This window comes from Arachis stenosperma, chromosome 8, assembly GCF_014773155.1.
Source record: "Arachis stenosperma cultivar V10309 chromosome 8, arast.V10309.gnm1.PFL2, whole genome shotgun sequence".
NCBI classification, from domain to species: domain Eukaryota; kingdom Viridiplantae; phylum Streptophyta; class Magnoliopsida; order Fabales; family Fabaceae; genus Arachis; species Arachis stenosperma.
The window spans coordinates 44,691,618-44,709,722 of record NC_080384.1 but is presented as its reverse complement, the minus strand read 5'-3'; the positions used below and the strand labels follow the sequence as shown (position 1 = coordinate 44,709,722).

Below are 18,105 nucleotides of genomic sequence, written 5' to 3'. Positions count from 1 at the left end.
AAATCAATTCAAATGAAAAAATATTTTAATCCAAATGCTTTGAAATAATAAGTTTAAACGGTAAATTATTAAAATTGTACTCGATTTTTTAAAATGCTAACAAAAATAATCTACACTTTTGATAATGATAAAAATATTATCAAAATATTATAAAATTTGGCAAAAATAACAAAAAATAATATTATTTATTTAAAACGTGAAAAACAACTTTTGTATTTAGTAAATTATTTATGCATTTAATCTAAAATTTTGTAAAAATATTTGGATAACTATTTATAAAATATATACAAAATATCATATAAAAATTCGATTTATAGAATTTTTTTAAAGTATTCTTGCTATTGATAAAAAAATTAGTTAGGATTAAATCACCAAATTTTAAGTATATTTTTTTTTCTAATAATGCTTGCAAAAATTTAATAAAATTCAATTTTTAAAGTTTTTTGAGAATATATATTTAATATTGATATATTTTTATACATTTTAAAAGATTATAAAGATATTTTTGTCGTTAATAAAAATGAAGTCTTTTTGTCAACGTTTTGATAATTAGAGTGTGGAATTAGTGATTTACTCTAAGTTGGAATGTATTTAATCCCATTAAAAATTTAAGGTTTTTTTATTATTGACAAGTATCCTAATTAATTGTGGTCAATACTTAACAAACATACTTAAGAAAATCTGAATACTAGTTTTAAGTTCAATTTTATTTCGGTGCCACAAAATGATTTATCAGTATTAATAAAATTATAGGTCATAAATAGTAATTTAAAATTAAAAATAAAATTTATGACTCTAATATTTGATCTCAATTTAATTTTAAATTTAATATTATTTTTATTTATTCTATTAAGATAGTTATATAAGTGATAAAATTTTATTGATTTTTTATTAAAATTTAATTTTAATGTAGTATTAGTGTAAAAAAATTTTACATATGTATTAAATTATATAATACCACATCAGCCTATGTTCCATATTCTAAATTCCAATCTTCTGTCGCTCTGACTTTTAGTTTTATCTTTTTCTTCTTGAATTAGCTTATTTACAACGCAGAAACTCTTACTTATTTAACACTACACTCGGACCCATTTGACACTATACGCGACCAATATAGCATATTGCTTCCGGACAATGATCTAACTTTAGCGCAATAACGGGTTTGATCCGTGTCGTAAAAATTTGACTAAGATTTTATGTTAGTTGTCGAAAGTCTAACACAACCCTCCTCCTTTATTTGAGTTTGGGACCGACTATGTACCGTAGGTGTAGCATAGGCGGAATTTCTTCCCATTCACTATTATCCTAAGAAAAAAGCTCCATCATTATTCCTTATGTCTTTTTACTCTTTTCCAGCGTTTTCGTCCTCATCGTCATCTTCTATTCATTCTTCTTCAACAATGATGCTCGCAGTTGAAGACATGGGTTCACTAGGACTGCTCGAAACTCAAAAGTAAAGGAATCATCCTCCAATCGAAAGAACAAGTTGTATGAGTCGCAGAGCTGCTTTTGCCTTCCACCGTCGTACTCACACCTACTCCTTCTTCCACACCGACGATGAAGAGCCCTCCATACAAGATGGCCTTCGTATATTATACTCGACGCTACTACATCCGATGACATTCATCCATAGCTTGCGTACAAATTTGAGAAGAAATTCAAGAGGAGTGTGGTGTGGACTTTACGAGAGCGACGACGGGGCTGGAAGGAGGCATGGACCTCTCTCTCTCCCCCGGCTTTAGTTTTGTTTTTTTTTTTTTTTTTCAAAAAATTTGAATGTTAATTTTGTTGTTGATTATGAAAGAGGCCAAAAGAAATTGTTGTGAAGATCATCCATGGAGCGGGAAGTGGCTGCAATGGATGACACTATTGAGGGGTGGGATTTGTTAAATGCTGAGGGTGGGAATTATAAAAGAAGGGATTTTTTAAAAAGAATTGTAATTATTATTTTTATTAGGGATAAAATTATGCAAAAGTTAACATTTGTTTTAGTAAAAGGATGATTATAAAGTCAAAATTAATCTTAGGGATGAAATCAAATACAAAAATTCTTGGGATGATTTTAGATTTTGGGTTAAATTTTAGAAACTAAAATCATATTTATCACAAAAAAATATTAAATTAGTCATTATGTATTTATATATATTTATATTTTTTTTACATATTTTTTTAATATAATAATCAACCATTAAAATAAACAAACTTTTTAAAATTATTATGTGCACACAAAAAATCAACTTTTAAATTAACTACTATATATTTGTATATAAATACATTTAACTTGTATGGTATATGAATTACTATTATTTAACTAAAGTGCGTGGAGTTAATTAGGATAAAAAGTAGTTAGCTAGAGTATAATTATTATAGAAACTGATTAGAAAGTTTGTTATGACCAATTACTTACAAAATAGGTAAATTAATTTGTGAATATAGGAGATATATATAAGAGTTTGCTAGCTTTAAATATACAACCACATTGTTATTCCTGTGATTGAATTTTCGGACTATTTTTGTGCAATGTTTACTTTGCTCTCTAGAAAGATCAGATGTGACATATATATATCATGACAGTAATATAATATTTTGTATATACTAAAAATTAACTACTAAATTAATTATTTGTATAAAATATATGATAAAATTTAAAATATATATTAAAATAATTAAAATATATATATAATACAAAAATATATTATAATTAATTTGATAATTTATTTTTTGTACACATAATATATTTTTGATGTCCCTGAATAGATGAATGTTTGTTGCACTAGTTTGGAAGAAGCAGGAGCCGGTTTTGTGCATTCATCAAGAAATAAATAATTAAGATCAAAAAGTGGATATTATTCTTATTCAACAAGATACAAAAACTGTTATGAAAATTAAACAACTAAAATCTTAACCTTAAATCTCTTTTTTCTTTTATAAAATTCTGATATATATAGAAGTCTAAACTCTATCACGATATCATACACACATAACATTTAGGTAAAAGGAAATGGACAAAATTACATAAAGAAAATCATACAGATATTAAAAATGTCCATAAAGATAAAAAATTCACCCAATACACCCCAAAATTAATGCTCGCCAGGGGGATGCACTTGTAATGGTGTGGGGGCAAATACCCCTATTAAATTTTGAAAAATTTTCAAATAATATTTAATAATAAATTTTATTTGTTCTACTATACAAATAAATGTGATCCCATAATCATAAAGACACAATGTTATATATTGAATTCTCCAGAACAATAAGTCCACAATGTTATTGAATTAGTTTGTTATATTTGATTTTAATCATTTATAAATATATAAACTTTGATTTTAAATATTTAATAGGAAAGAATTAAATAATATTATATTTATTAATAAATTAATTTAAGCTTATAAATTTATCTTTTCTAGTATTAGAGAAATATTTTAAAAAATATCACCATTATTGAATATCATAAATTTATTTTTTTAACAACGATATTAATTGAAAGAATTTTTTTAACTATAAATATAATAAAGAATTGACTAATTCTATGGGAGATAAATTTTTAAATAATTCTTTAAGAACATACAAAAAAATATTTAATTATATTAACAATAAAAAATTATTTAATTTTTTTAAAATATAAAATCTAAAAGAATAGAATTTTAAATTATATATTATTCTTTAAATTATTATTTTAATATTTTAATTTATTAATTAAATAATTTTAAAATTAATTATGATTTATAATAACAAATTTTAATTATAAAAATTATTGTTACGAAAAAAATTTTCTAAATCCGCCGCTCTTACTAGCTACTATATTGTTTGAACTGTCAACTGCTTGTAACTACACAAAGCATTCACGCAACTACCCCTCTCTTAGCTTATGTTAAAAATAGCTTCCTAACCCCTTTTTCCTTTTTTACTAATCATTAATACTCAAGAGTGTCCAAACCATGCACCACAAGAACTTTTTCGTTTTAATATTGTATTATTAGGGGGTGAAATTCGAGTTAAATTCCAAAGTAGTCTTGAGATTCACAAAATGCATCGATTTAGTCCATAACATTCCAATTATACTAATTACGTCCTCCAGATTCCAAAAAATGCATCAACGTGGTTCCTCTTGAATTTTCCGTTCATACTTTTTGCCGGCGAGAGTAACGTGGCGAATGATTGCCACGCTGGAGACCCAAGCCATCATCCCCAACTCTAAAGTTGCTATCCCCTTCTGTCCGTGTCGGCCGAGCAACTTCTTATCCTCCTCGCCGTGATGCTCGTAGTTCTTGCCTATTACAGTGCTTCTCGCGGTCTTTCTATGTTGCTTTGCTTCTAGCCATTTTCACCAAAATTCTAGTAGGTGAGTCTTTTCTTTGCTGTGTTCTTGCTGCGTTGTATTCTTTTGTTAATTTGTCTAATTAATTTCTTAATTTTTTTTGTCCTTGTTCTTCCGGCATTGAATTTTTTTCACCTTCCATCTCCTTGGTTGCAGGAAGCCACATGGAGAGGTGACACAAATCGAAGACAGAGAAGAAGGATCATATTAAATTGGCATAGGATTTTCAGAATTTCCAATTACACCCGCAGACACACAACGTGTTCCAAACTAAATTCACAACAAAGTATTGTAAATTTGTTATCAATATCGTATCTCTCGCTGGAAAAATCGAAAAAGACCTATCATCAAACTCATAGTTCATCGATATTACAAATTTCACAGCCAATAATCTCCAACCTCAGCAAGCAAAATCGTTAAGCCACTAAAAATGGGAGGCCATGGCGGTCTCAACATTCTCCCGCAGAAGCGGTGGAACGTCTACAACTACAAGAACAGGGAAAAGATCCGCCGCGATGAGGAGCAAGCCACCAGAAACGAGCAGATCAAGTGCGACGAAGTCAGAAAGCGTGACGTCGAGCTCCGCCTCGAGTGCCTCTGCACTGCCAAGAGTTTGGCTCCTCTCGTTAAGGCCAAGGCAAAAGAAGAGAAGCAGGAGGAAGAAGAAGAAGAACTGGAATTGAAGAATTTGGGTGACAACAGACACATTAACTTGTTCGAGGGGATTAAGATTTTTGATCCTGTACTGAGAAATCGAGAAGAGGAAAGAGTTGTTAGGGAAAAGGGAAGGGTGGAAGAAGGAGAAGAGGATGAAGAAAGAAGAAGGGAAGTCCTCGGGGGTGGTGGTGGGTCCCGAGGATGAAAAGTATAGGTTAAGGCCGTATGGGGTAGCAGGGAAGGGTGTGAAGATGCCTTGGTATCTTGAGATTCGTAATGGTGCCGATGAGAAGGGTGATGAGGATGATAATGATGGGGAAGTGAAGAATGAGAACAAGAAGAAGAATGGGAGGAAGACTTTGGAGGAATTGAGAGAGGTTGAAGAGGGAGAAGCACGAGAAGGAGGGGGAGAGGAATGATCGCCAATACGACGACGTTTTCCATCCTCCAGCGTGGCAATCATTCGCCACGTCACTCCCGCCGGCAAGCAATATGAACGGAAAATTCGAGAGGGACTACGTTGATGCATTTTTTGCAATCTAGAAGACGTAATTAGTGCAATTGGGAAGTCAGGAACTAAATCGGTGCATTTTGTGAATCTCAGGGATCACTTTAGGGTTTAACTCGGTGAAATCATCTATAATTAATCAAATTGTGTGTTAAATATTACTATAGTCATATACAAAATGTCAATAACATTTTGTGTTTTTTTAATTAAAATAATATTTTTTAACAAAACATCAATGACGTTTTGTATTTTAATAATTAAAATAATATTTTTTATTACAAAATGTCAGTAACATTTTGTTCTTTTATAATTAAAAATTTTTTATTACTGACATTTTATACTACCACTACAATCCTGTAAAATATTAAAATGATCAAATATTTTTATATTTCACATTAAAATTTTAGCCGCACAATAGAGAACGTAACTATCTGGATAAATATTACACAACTTTGGATATATAAATCAGTTTTTGTTAAAAATTAAATTAAACTTAACTAAGTAATTAAATTTAAAATCTTATATATATGTAACTACTTATAATGATAATACTGACTTTATAATTTTAATTAAATAGCTCAATAATATTATATTTTACTAAAGTTTCTTTTTTATTATAGCTTAACGAAACTATCAAATATCAAATATATAAAAGAAATTTGTTATATGTTTAAATATTATATTTCAATAGAAAAAAGGTACTTTTAAGATAATACAGATAAATTCAAAATTTAGTAAATTTTTGTTTTAATTCGTTGATTGTAATTTTATTCATATACTATAATTTTACTTTTAATAAAAGAAATTATATGTATATATTTATATATAACACAATATCTAATAACGATGACCAAGTTTTAATCTTAAATTTTATCCAATCAGAGGCTTAACACACAGCTTTCAGAATATACCATCTCTTACTAGATAACGCTACTTTGGGCGAATTAATAAGGAGCACGCAATACATACTTTTTATGTTGTTTAATTTATTCTAATAATAACCTTTTTTCAATGTTTCTATTTCTGGTCTTATTTAATAAATTAAAGCAATGAGGTATATATCAAGTTATCACGCACTAGCATAATTTTATATTTAGTTATTTACTCTAAAAATACAAGTGTGAGCATAGAACCCAAAAAGCTGCTTTATGAGGAAAGGTTTAGCATGCAGAAGAAACAAAAACAGTATCCCAAATATCTAATTAGATCAACTCAAAATAAAGCATGAAATCTAAACAAAGAAAAAAGGAGAAAGTAACTGACCAACAAATCTTTTGATATAGATCCGTTAAAAAGAAAATATTAATAAAGCTAAAGACATATAGAATAGAACGATTGTGACAGTTCTTGGAACAAACAAGGTATGCATTAATCAACACAATACTATAATAATTCATATGATTTTAATTTCACACATTTTTACACTTTATATTGTTAACTAATAAAATATTTGCACTTATTATATCGGTGTTGAAATTGCGGATAATTCTATATATTGTATGAGATTGAGAAATTATGGGTTTAACTTTTTTCATTAAATAAAATTAATTATTTAAAAATTAATTTTGAAAATTTAGTAAACCTGGAAATAAATATTAACCTCTAACTTAGATCAAACTATCAATACTTTTATAAGAGTATCGTAACAATTCTCTATAATAGTACATAACTTTATTTTTAATATGCATGTTATATTATGTTAATAATTAATATATATTTTATACGGATAATTAATTTGATATATACACTTAATATGGTTAATTTTTTTCCACTTGCAATATAAATTAAATCTAATTTATATGAAAATACATTTCCTCACCCAAAGAAAAAGGAAACAAAAACAAGGATCTAAAATCAAGCATGAAAATCGAAAATATTTGGGACGAGAAAGGATCAGACAAAAAAAAAACAAAAATAGTATATAGTAATCATAATAAGAATAGAGTATGAAAGGAAAATTAAAAAAAGCAAAGAAAAAGAGAAATAAAGCATCTGTGATTATTGTCGTGCAAGTATTCTCGGAAGAAGGTATGGTATTCTGTTAGGAATGGTGGGGTTATGTTTGTTTTTGTTGCTATCCAAATGTCCCAATCCTTTTGTAGCTAATAATACATGATGGTTTAATTTGGAATAAATTCATGTGATGGCATTCAAAGGAATCTATGGATATCATTGTTATTCGTGGTAATCTGGCCATTATGGAATAATGCAAGTGATTAAAAATGGAACCGGACTGAGAGTACGTCACTATCTCTCTATAAAATTATATGACTTCACCTTTTTTTGGATGAAATGATGGTCTTCAAATATTCCCTGCTCACCTTATATATATGGTTATGAAATTGAAAGCATTCTACATGCATAAGGGAGTGGTAATAAGGAGTTGGTATTGGGTTTTATGTGATTAAGGTATTGTTAAAAATGCTATATACACAATAAAAATTAATCATTATATATTTGTATATAAATATATATAATATTTAATATATTCTCAACTTATATTTATGTTAAATAATATATATTTATAATTTAGATCCACGATAAATTAATTTGTTAAATTAAAAACTATCGTAAAAAAATTAATTTTCTGTAAATACTTAACATAGTTAAAAGTAATGTATAAGTTAGTGTGAAAAGTGTGAGCTTTTTATTTTTAGTATTTGATTCAAGTGGTATTTTTTAGGAATGTAGATAATTGATATATTTTTTTAGTGTAGATATCACAAATTTGAGGATCAAAGTTGTGGTTTTAAAATTTTGTTTTTAAAAAAATACAAATTTATTAAAGGTAAGATTTGTGGTTTATAATTTTTTTTTTCACAAAATTAATCCACCAATTTACTTATCACTTGAAAAATTTTTTTAACCCACATAAATCTAAAGCTAAAATTTTTCTGTTACTCTATCGGACTTTAAGTTTTGTTTTGAAAACAAAACCGAACGTTCGATTTCTGAATTTCAAATTAAAAAAAATTATCTCTATATTCATAAAAAGTACATTATTTTTTCATAATTGAACATAAAACATTATAGTTTTTTATAACTAAAAAAATTAGTCTAAAAATATTCGTTAAAGATATTATTCTGGTGAAAAAATTAAAACATTTTCTTTTTAAAAGAGTATGATGTGAAATTCGAAAAATGCACTAAGATTGTATGTTAACTATAGTGATGAGAGAGTTAATTATTTTTTATACTATAGATGAAATGGTGTATTATGTTGATATGAATTGAAATGAGTGTATTTTCATAAGTGTGATACACAATACAAATAGTTACTTACGATTTACATAACAAAAGAAATCGTTATTCACAATTTCATAAATCATATTTTTTTAAATTAAAAAATTAAAATCGTGACTCACGATTTTTTTTTTTTTTTTGTCTTATTTTAAAATTATAATTCATGATTTCTGTTAACTTTTTTAAATTTTTTGTCTTATTTAAATTCGTTATTCACAATTTTTTTTTATCCTATATAATGCATTACACCAAAACATCATGATATTAATAAAAAAACACCAATAATAGCCCAATATAAAAAAAAATTAGCCGTGATGAGACACATAAACGCTTTTGTATGGTCCTATTCCAAAAAAGAAGTGGAATCACGAGTTTCACAAAATTCACGAGTGCAGCAAAATACATGGGCTTTAAAAAAGTGAGTAAAACAAAAGCAAATTTTGTGGAGTGAGTAAAACACGTACCTAATCAGGCAAAATGCATAATAAAACCTCACTATTATTGCAATTAAAGAAAATGTTTCACCGGTGAAAAGAAAATAAGGGATTGGACAACTCTTAGCCAACTTGATTCAAAGCACAGAAGCTTAAGGAAACAAAGGTGAAAATTAAAAAAAATGTAGAAAAACTAGTAAAATAGTTTGCGAATTTGCACTGTACTTGAATTATATTCATCAATAAAAAATAATCTTAAGTACAAAAAAGGTATGAACTATCTCATTTTAACTTATATTATTATTATTATTATTATTATTATTATTATTATTATTATTTCTCTTTATATTATTTTTAAAATAATATGAAATTTCGTAGTTCAAATAACGAAATAATTTTTCTAAAAAAAATCCTCATGGAGTTAAAAATCTATCAATTCAAAACGCTCCAAATGAAAATCATACATCATTTAATTGCTCTTTAATAGAAAGAATACAATGAACACTTTAACACCCTTTATAATAAAGGGAGTAGATTCTCTCTAATGGAAAAAAAAAACTGAATGATATCCAATGTTTGATCTTACTATTTATTGTTCTCTCTCCTATTTAATTTTGATCCCACTTATAGAATTAAAGATGAAATATCATACTTTATTTTCTCAAGTGTTAAAAAAATGAAAATGATCCATTTCCTATAATAAGTTGTTGCTAGATTTAATTACTTTTAAAAATAAAAAGTAAAAGATATCAGCAACCAATGATAGATATACCAATATGACATGTTCATTCAAAATGTCAGAATCCAAATTCACAATTGCACTATCAGACATCACTATCACTTTATAGTTTTGAGCACTCAAAATTCTTAGAAGTCAAGGATATTGTGATTTAATTATCTTCTTACTACTTGCAATATACCAAACATGAATATTGTGGTGAGTAACTAGCAAAAACATAAGTATGAAGTAGGAAAATAAAAGGAAACAATTGCAAAAAATATGTTTTTCTCATTTTTACAAGATTTATATGCAGCATGGTGAAGTGCAAGAGATCAGATGCAACTAATATACCAAATTATAAAAAAATGATATATACTTTTATAAATCTAGTCTATAAGGAATTATCTTATTATATATGTGATGTATGATGCACATCTAAGTCTGTGATTTCCAGTGTGTTGAGAAAAGAACTCAATACTTGTTTCTCATAATAAATGTTCAAATATGAAAGTAAAAGGAGTGCCAAATTTTCTGGAAAGAATGGCTAATTAAACTGAACCCAATGCAAGTCATCCAATTGTCTCTAACATCGTTGTCCAATACAAATTCTAATAGCAACAAGAACAAACATCAACTACTCTCACAAGGATATACCAAAAGCAGAAGAAAACTAATGGTCTCAATCAGAACCTGAGCTTAAGCAATGTTACCTTGTGTACAAGCAATCTCCACAAACTGCAATTCTTGTGCTGACAGAGTTTTCTGCCTGCAACAAAACAATTAGTTACTAAAATCTACACTACACCATGAACAAGGAAGTGGAATGTGATGTCTTCTATCAAAACAAATTTAAGATTATAAGAGACATTCAAGTACTAATTGCAGTAGAAATAAACAAGTTAAACTGTCAGACTCGGCATAAAGCTTTGGTATAACAGCAACACAAGCACATAATCCATGATAGCTCAGATCAAACTTCAAATACAGCATCTACTCTTATAAGATTAATTAGTTATGGCAAATGAACCAAGCATTGAAAACACAAAACAGTATTTCATTAAGGGAATTAGGGAAACATAAACATGTAGAAATATAAGTATGTATGCAACTTAAGTTAATGTACTAGCTAGAGATTAATTTTAAAAACGTTAAAATTAATGCAACTTGGATTAAGAGTTTATAACAATTTCATGTGCATGCTCTCCCAAGTTGGGCAACCTGCATATGATGGATGCAAAACAAGCAATCATTTATACTCAACTTATCTCTAATTAGAAAATTTTAAGCTAATACAAAAATTAAAAGAACATATATGTTATAGAAATTAATTTATGTTAATTTGAAAATCAACAATTATATCATAAAGTTACACACTAGTATCATTTCCCTAATGCAAAATGCCAATAAATGGCCTACTACCTAGATTCATTTCCCTAATGCAAAATGCCAATAAAATTTCAATGATTTCCAGCTCGTAGGCATGTGAAACCTAGAATATCCTCTCCTGAGGGGGAAGATTATAAAATAATCACGAATATAAGCTACTGTAAAAAGAAAATGAAAATTTCAAAAATTTTATAAATATATTTTAGCAGAATATGCGCACTATCACCTGAAACAGCATCATGGAGGTGTCATGGTCTGACTTGGAATTAACCGTCATAGAATGAGGAATACATAGGGAAAAGAAACACTTTTGCTCAGTTCAATTTTAATGAATCGGCGTCATCTTTTGTGCATGAGGAGGAGTTAGTTACAAATCAAGGACACGTGGCAAGCGATCCTAACAATGCGGTGCCGAGAGAAGGATTAATAGGAGGCTTGATGGCTTTGTGTGGTAGAGAATGTTGTGGACTTGTGGTAATAGCTTCCCCCTGTGCCTTTTCTGTTTCTTCTCTCTGACTCTAAATACTTCATCTTGTTGAGACATTTTGCTCAGAGTTTATTACTACACTTCCTTATACTTGTACTCATTTCTATTATCAATATATAAACTGCATAACTTCATCCTTTCAATTAATTGGCGGAGAACACACGCATGAAGGAGATGGAGGCTGATCTCAAGAGACTTTTCTAGTGTTGATCGAAAGTATTGAGTTTCAAGAAATACTATATTTAAGATACAATGAATTTGTATTTTAAAGAATAAAGTTTGCAAGAGTTTTGTCAAGGAATGTGAAGCAGGAGTTAATCGACGTATTCAATCGAAAAGCTGGTCGGTGTGCTTAGTTGAAGGATTAAAGTATTTGAAGGTTATTTTTAGCAGTTACTCATGTTAGACAAAAGGAGTAAGAACAGTTACTTGAAGGCTAGCATGTATGGAAGTTACTCTTGAATCTTATTGGTCAAAAATTTTTATAAATAGATAAAAGATCAATGAAAAAAATTGAAACTTTACTTCAGAAAAACACTCAAATACATTCATATCTAAAAATTTTTTGAGACTGCATTCTGAGTTATTTTTCTATAAAGTTCCTTCCATTGTTTTTTTTTAAATTACATTTACATTCCTATAACTTTTATTTTCTCCACAAATTTATCTTTCAATTAATAAACTTTTTAATTAACAAATTTTTTAATTAACAATAATAATTTTTTTAGCTCTTTTGAACAAAAAAATTTATAAATCTTTTATTTCATGCTTTAAAATAGTGGGTTAGTATTCATATATATATATTTTGCATGAATAGTAATAAAAAATTATGTAGCTATTTAATGATTGTAACTTTTTCAATAAATTCTAAATTTAATAAATATATCTTATCAATGTACATGTTGTTGTTAATTATTTCATAATGATAGTAATCAGTGGCTAAGAGGAGGGGGTTGAATCTTAACTCCTTTTTTCTGAATATTAATTTTTAACTTTTTAAAGAAATTTCAAGAGATATTTTTGCTTTTTGTCTCGTGTTAAGTTGAGAGACACTTTTGTCTCGTGCCGAATTGAGAGATATTTTTGTTTTTGTCTCCTGATAAATAGAAACAGAGAAAGAAGTAGGGAAGAAGAATGAGCACCAAATATATTCTAATTCAGCCACTAGGTGCAATGTGGCATACATCCAGTCTCCATCACAACAATGATAGAATTTCACTATGTTTTCACAACATTACAAACACCAATTCCTCCCTAGGAACTATCCATTCCTATTTGAGACAAATCCAGATTCTACACCCAATCTGAATTTGACTAGGACTCAAAACTAACTTTCAACCGTAAAGTGCTAACCCAACTTGTAAGAAAATCCCCACAGGATTATGAAACACAACATACAGATGTACAAAGAAACTCTAAGACAGCTTTTTCTCTAATATTGATCACTGCATTTTTTCTCTCACTGGTTTTTTCTTACAAATCTCACCATGTTTGTCTTTTTTATCGTGAGACTCAAACAGACAATACTAAGAAAAAGAAAACAAAATGAACATCTTTGAAGGAGAAGAACTCAGGAAGCTTGGATAGCTATGAGAACTCTGTGCTTTACACTTTCTCTCCTTGATCTCAACCCTTGACCGTTCACCCTTAATATAGAAGGCGAAGTTTTCAAGGTTGAAACCGGTTCAACCAAACAACTTCTTCTCCAACCAAAAACAGCTTCGGTTCGGATAAAGAAGAGAGAGGAAAAACCAAAATCCAACATGCATGTACCTCTCTCAACCCTCCTCATCAAACTCCTTCAATCTGAACCCTTGATCTTGTTTTTGGCTCCAAGAAAGGATTCGAACCCTTGATGATCTTCTGATCCAAGACAGCTCCTTGCTTTCTATTTTTGCTTCTTTCTACGTGTAGCTTGGCAGCTACATTCTTTCTTTGATGAACAAAAATGGAAGTGAACTTTTGCAATTGAGATCTTCCTCTCTGATAGAGGCGGATTGCTTCTATTTTTGGTTTCAAAAATCTTGAAACTTTTCTTCAAATCATGCCTTCAATGGAAAATATCTTGTTTTGTCTTTCTTTAGATTGTCATTTCTGAAGAAATATTTTCACTAGCCTTTTTACTTGACAACCTTTTTCTTCTATAGTTTTCTGATATCTTCTTCTTTCTTCTTTTCCGATGATTGACATAACCGAATACAAAGAGAGAGGAGAGAGAAGATACAATGCTTTCAATGCACAACAAACTCAATTTAATTTTGAATTTTAATTACCTATGCATGCATTTAACCAAATTAAATTTTAAATTCCAATCACAAGGAGTATGTAACCAAAGAGTGCATAAAGACTTGGGTCAAATGCTTCTTTCTTGATTTATGATGGGCTTAGATGAATTTGGACTTCTTAGCACTCAACCACTTGATTTAATTGATTTTTCTCAAAGCTAAAATTGTTTAGTAACCCAATTGGACTTGTTTTGAATGGACCAAGAAAAATAATTTCCTTTTCCTGCACACTTGACAAAAACATTAAACAAACAATTTGAGGCAAATAATAATTTAATAATTTTTTAATCAATATTTAATAATGTTTGATTATCAAATATGATACAAGTTTTTCAAACTCAACACATAATAATAATAATAATAATAATTTGTAAATACCCTTTAATTCTCCATTGTTTACAAAATTTAAATATGATAAAAGTATATGAATAAAGAATGTGTCATTAAGACTAAATATTTTTTTAGTGTAAATTTTAAAGTTCTAACGAAGTAATAGTTGTCTAATCAATTAAACATATACTCTATATGCTAGTACCAAAAATCACACATTACTTATACCCTCCAAGTTCAAAAGTCTATAATTTTAAACACTTATATGGCCTTGTGCTCATCCTACTTTCATGAATATTTACGAGAATAAAACTTCTAAAATTATCTATTAGAGCGGCACTACTCCTATATTTATATAGATAAAATTTTTTGATATATAATATTATCATTCCATTAAGAGTTTTAACTCACCCTCTTAATGTATTGTAAATAGCACTAAATCCTATATCTTAGTGCTCCAATCGCTAAATAACTTATTATTACCATTAAACCTTGAAACTAATAGTCTATTACAATAAGGTTGGATTCCTATCATTTAATAACAATAGGTTTTAATCCCATTTTAGTAGTAGTCTCTTTGATTTTATCCCCTGACAAACCTTTAGTTAAAGGATCTATTAAATTTTTCTTGAGATCTTACATAAGTGATGGTAATTACACCATCATCTATTAGTTGCCTCACAAACTCATGTCTCAAATTTATATGTCTAGACTTTTCATTATAAACCTTATTATATGCTCGAGACATGATTAATTTACTATCACAGAAGATTGAAATAGTTGTCGTCTGTTGTGGCCATAGCTTTATATTATATAAACAAATTTCTTAACCATTTTGCTTCTATATCTGTGGCTGATAAAGCTATAAACTGAGCTTCCATAGTAAAATGTGTATTACATGTTTGTTTCTTTGAGAGCCAACTTATAACTCTACCACCTCGGGAGAAAATCCATCTTAAATTGGATTTGTTATCACAAAAATTTGTAATCCAACTTGCGTCGGAATAACCTTCTAAAACTACAAGATAATCATTATAATGTAATCCAAGTTTATGGTTTTCTTGAGATAACCAAAAACTCTTGTTATAACTTTCCAATGTTGATTGCTAGGTTTTCCTGTAAATTTTGATAATTTGCACACAACAAATGCTATATCAGATCTGGAACAATGCGTTGCATATATTAGACTTCCTAAAGTATTAGCATATTCTAATTGTACTTAATTGTACTATAGGTCTTCCCATGTTTCCTTCTAATTTAAATTAAGATCATAGGGTGTATTATATATGTTTTAATTGTGAGATTATAAAACTTTTTTAATACCTTTTTTATATAATGAGATTGACTTAAAGTAAAGCCAGCTTCATTCTTATGCACATTTATACCTAATATTGTATCAACTTTATTTAAATCCTTTATCTTGAATTTAGAAATTAATATTCCTTTGTCACATGAATTCCTTCTAAAATTTGTTCCGATGATTAACATATCATCAATATATAGACAAATTATTACTCTATAATCTTTAATAAAATTTGAGTAAATACATTTATTCACACTATTATGTGAGAAGCCATTTGATAACACTACTGAATCAAACTTCTCATGCCATTGTTTAAGCGCTTGTTTTAGGCCATACAAAGACTTCATTAATTTACAATTTTTTTTTCATTTTCGGCTAGCACGTAACCTTCCAGTTTGCACCATATATATTTCTTCGTTAAGATCTATATTTAAAAAGATCGTCTTAACCTCCATTTGATGTATATGAAACTTGTGAATAGATGCTAATACTATAAGAATCCTAATAAAGGTCATTATTGCCACAAGTGTGTAGGTATTAAAATGGTTTAGACTTTCTTGTTGTCTAAATTCTTTGACCACTAATCTTACTTTAAAGATTTGTAATGAATCATCAGTATTATACTTTCTGCTAAATACCCACTTACATTCTATAAGCATTGATCCTGGAGACAAATTGATAAATCCTAATTTTGTAGTTTATCTTGTGTTAAATTTAGTGAATTTTATCAGTTTATCCCACATTTATTCAATGAAATAGTATGGTTTTGTGAATTTCTCCTAATTTGCACTTAAGAGTAAAAACATACTTTTTAGACTTTTAAATTGCTATATTTAATTCACTTTGATTCTACTGGATGCCTTGATGTATTTGTTTAGTGATTTCAGGTTTAGGAGGCAAGGATTGGATAAAAAAAAGTGAAGAAAAAGCATGCAGATAGAGAATTCATGAAAAAATGAGGATTTGGTGGAAACCGCGGCCACGCGTACGCGTGAGGAGGAATTCGCCAGGTCACGTGTACGCGTGATACTTGTCACATGACCTCATTAAAGGAATACATTGGGGGCAATTTCTGAGCTCATCAGGCCCAAATCCAACTCATTTTGAAGCTATTAGAGGCATAATTCAAGATGGAATAAGGGAGAGCAATTAGAGTAGTGTAGGAAACATGCTTTAGGTTAGTTCTAGAGATAGAATCTCCCTCTTCTCTCTAGAAATTAGGGTTCTTAGTTTAAGTTTCTCTTTAATTTCACTCTTTAATTATTATTTTAGTGTAGTTTCATTTATGTTTTCATGCTCTAGTAGTTTAGTTCTCTTAGTTTCTCTTGTTAATTTCTCATTTTGGTTACTTTTTATGTTATGAACTCTTGTTGATTTTTATTTTCTTTAATGCAATTTGATGTTTTATGTTTCTTTGATGTTTGTTTGAGTTAGTGTTACTATTTTCTTGCATTTTGTAGTAGTAAAATTTATTATTATTACAAATTAATATGCTTCTCTCTTTATGCACACTAAGTGTTTGATAAAATGTTTAGCTTAGTTTTAGAGTAGATTTTGAGCATTCTTGGCTTGAAAAGAGAAGTTAGGTACTCTTGCGTCATTAATACCTAATTTAGATTGGTGATCTAGAGTTGTTAGTTAATATTGTTTCCGTTGACATTACTTATGGATTGGGGTTAACTAGGCATATTTGACATTCTTCCAATGTTGGAGATAACGTAATAGGCTTAATTCTTGGTAATTATTGTATTATGATTAATGACTAGGATAGAAAACCTTGATTCTTAATCTTTGCCATGAATGCCTCTTTATTTTTTGTTATCTTTAGTTATTTTCTTTACTTTCTTGTCATTTAGATTATAGTCTTCTTATATGCAAACCACCCCATGAATCTCATAACCGATAACACGCATATCTCACTGCAATTTTTTTGAAACACGACCCAAGATATAATACTTTCGGTATTTTTATTGGTTTGCACTTGTGACAAACAAATTAAACTTTGATCGAGGGTTGTTTGTTGGTTTAGATCTATACTTGCAACAAAGTGATTTCTTTTATTGAGAAGAAAATTCTAGACTGACGGTAACCTTCTTTCACAAATTAACAAAGACTCATGTATTATTTGATAATATTGAGCCTATTTCATCATTTGTTGCTTTTTTCTAAAAAGTAGAATCCCTTGAAGTCATAGCCTCTTTGAACGTTCGAGGATTACCCTCTATGTTCATCACAATAGGAATCTTCTTTGTCACAGAATTTCTAATTTCTTCTATTAAAAAAAGGATAGCCTGAGAAAAAATAAAATCTGGACTCAAGTTCATTTCTTTTTTTTACTCTCAAGGTCTTTATTGGTTCAATTAATTCTTTATCACTTAGACATTTATTATTTTGATTATTTATTTCTTGTGAAACAATAGTATCATTTTG

At 28.6% G+C, this 18,105-nt stretch overlaps 1 protein-coding gene across 1 annotated transcript; it reads left to right on the top strand.

The window, feature by feature from the left end:
* Positions 1 to 4,751: 4,751 nt before the first annotated feature.
* Positions 4,752 to 5,397, top strand: LOC130946040 (uncharacterized protein C5E4.10c-like). The gene is made up of 2 exons (XM_057874722.1): positions 4,752 to 5,013; positions 5,072 to 5,397. Exons 1-2 carry the CDS (start codon positions 4,752 to 4,754, stop codon positions 5,395 to 5,397), a joined length of 588 nt encoding a protein of 195 aa, XP_057730705.1.
* Positions 5,398 to 18,105: the final 12,708 nt, after the last annotated feature.

Bases quoted from the DNA above. Each gene is read 5' to 3' on its own strand.
- LOC130946040 (XM_057874722.1), top strand. From the start codon at position 4,752: ATGGGAGGCCATGGCGGTCTCAACATTCTCCCGCAGAAGCGGTGGAAC. The intron at 5,014-5,071 runs GTGACAACAGAC...TCCTGTACTGAG, and splicing joins ACTGGAATTGAAGAATTTGG to AAATCGAGAAGAGGAAAGAG.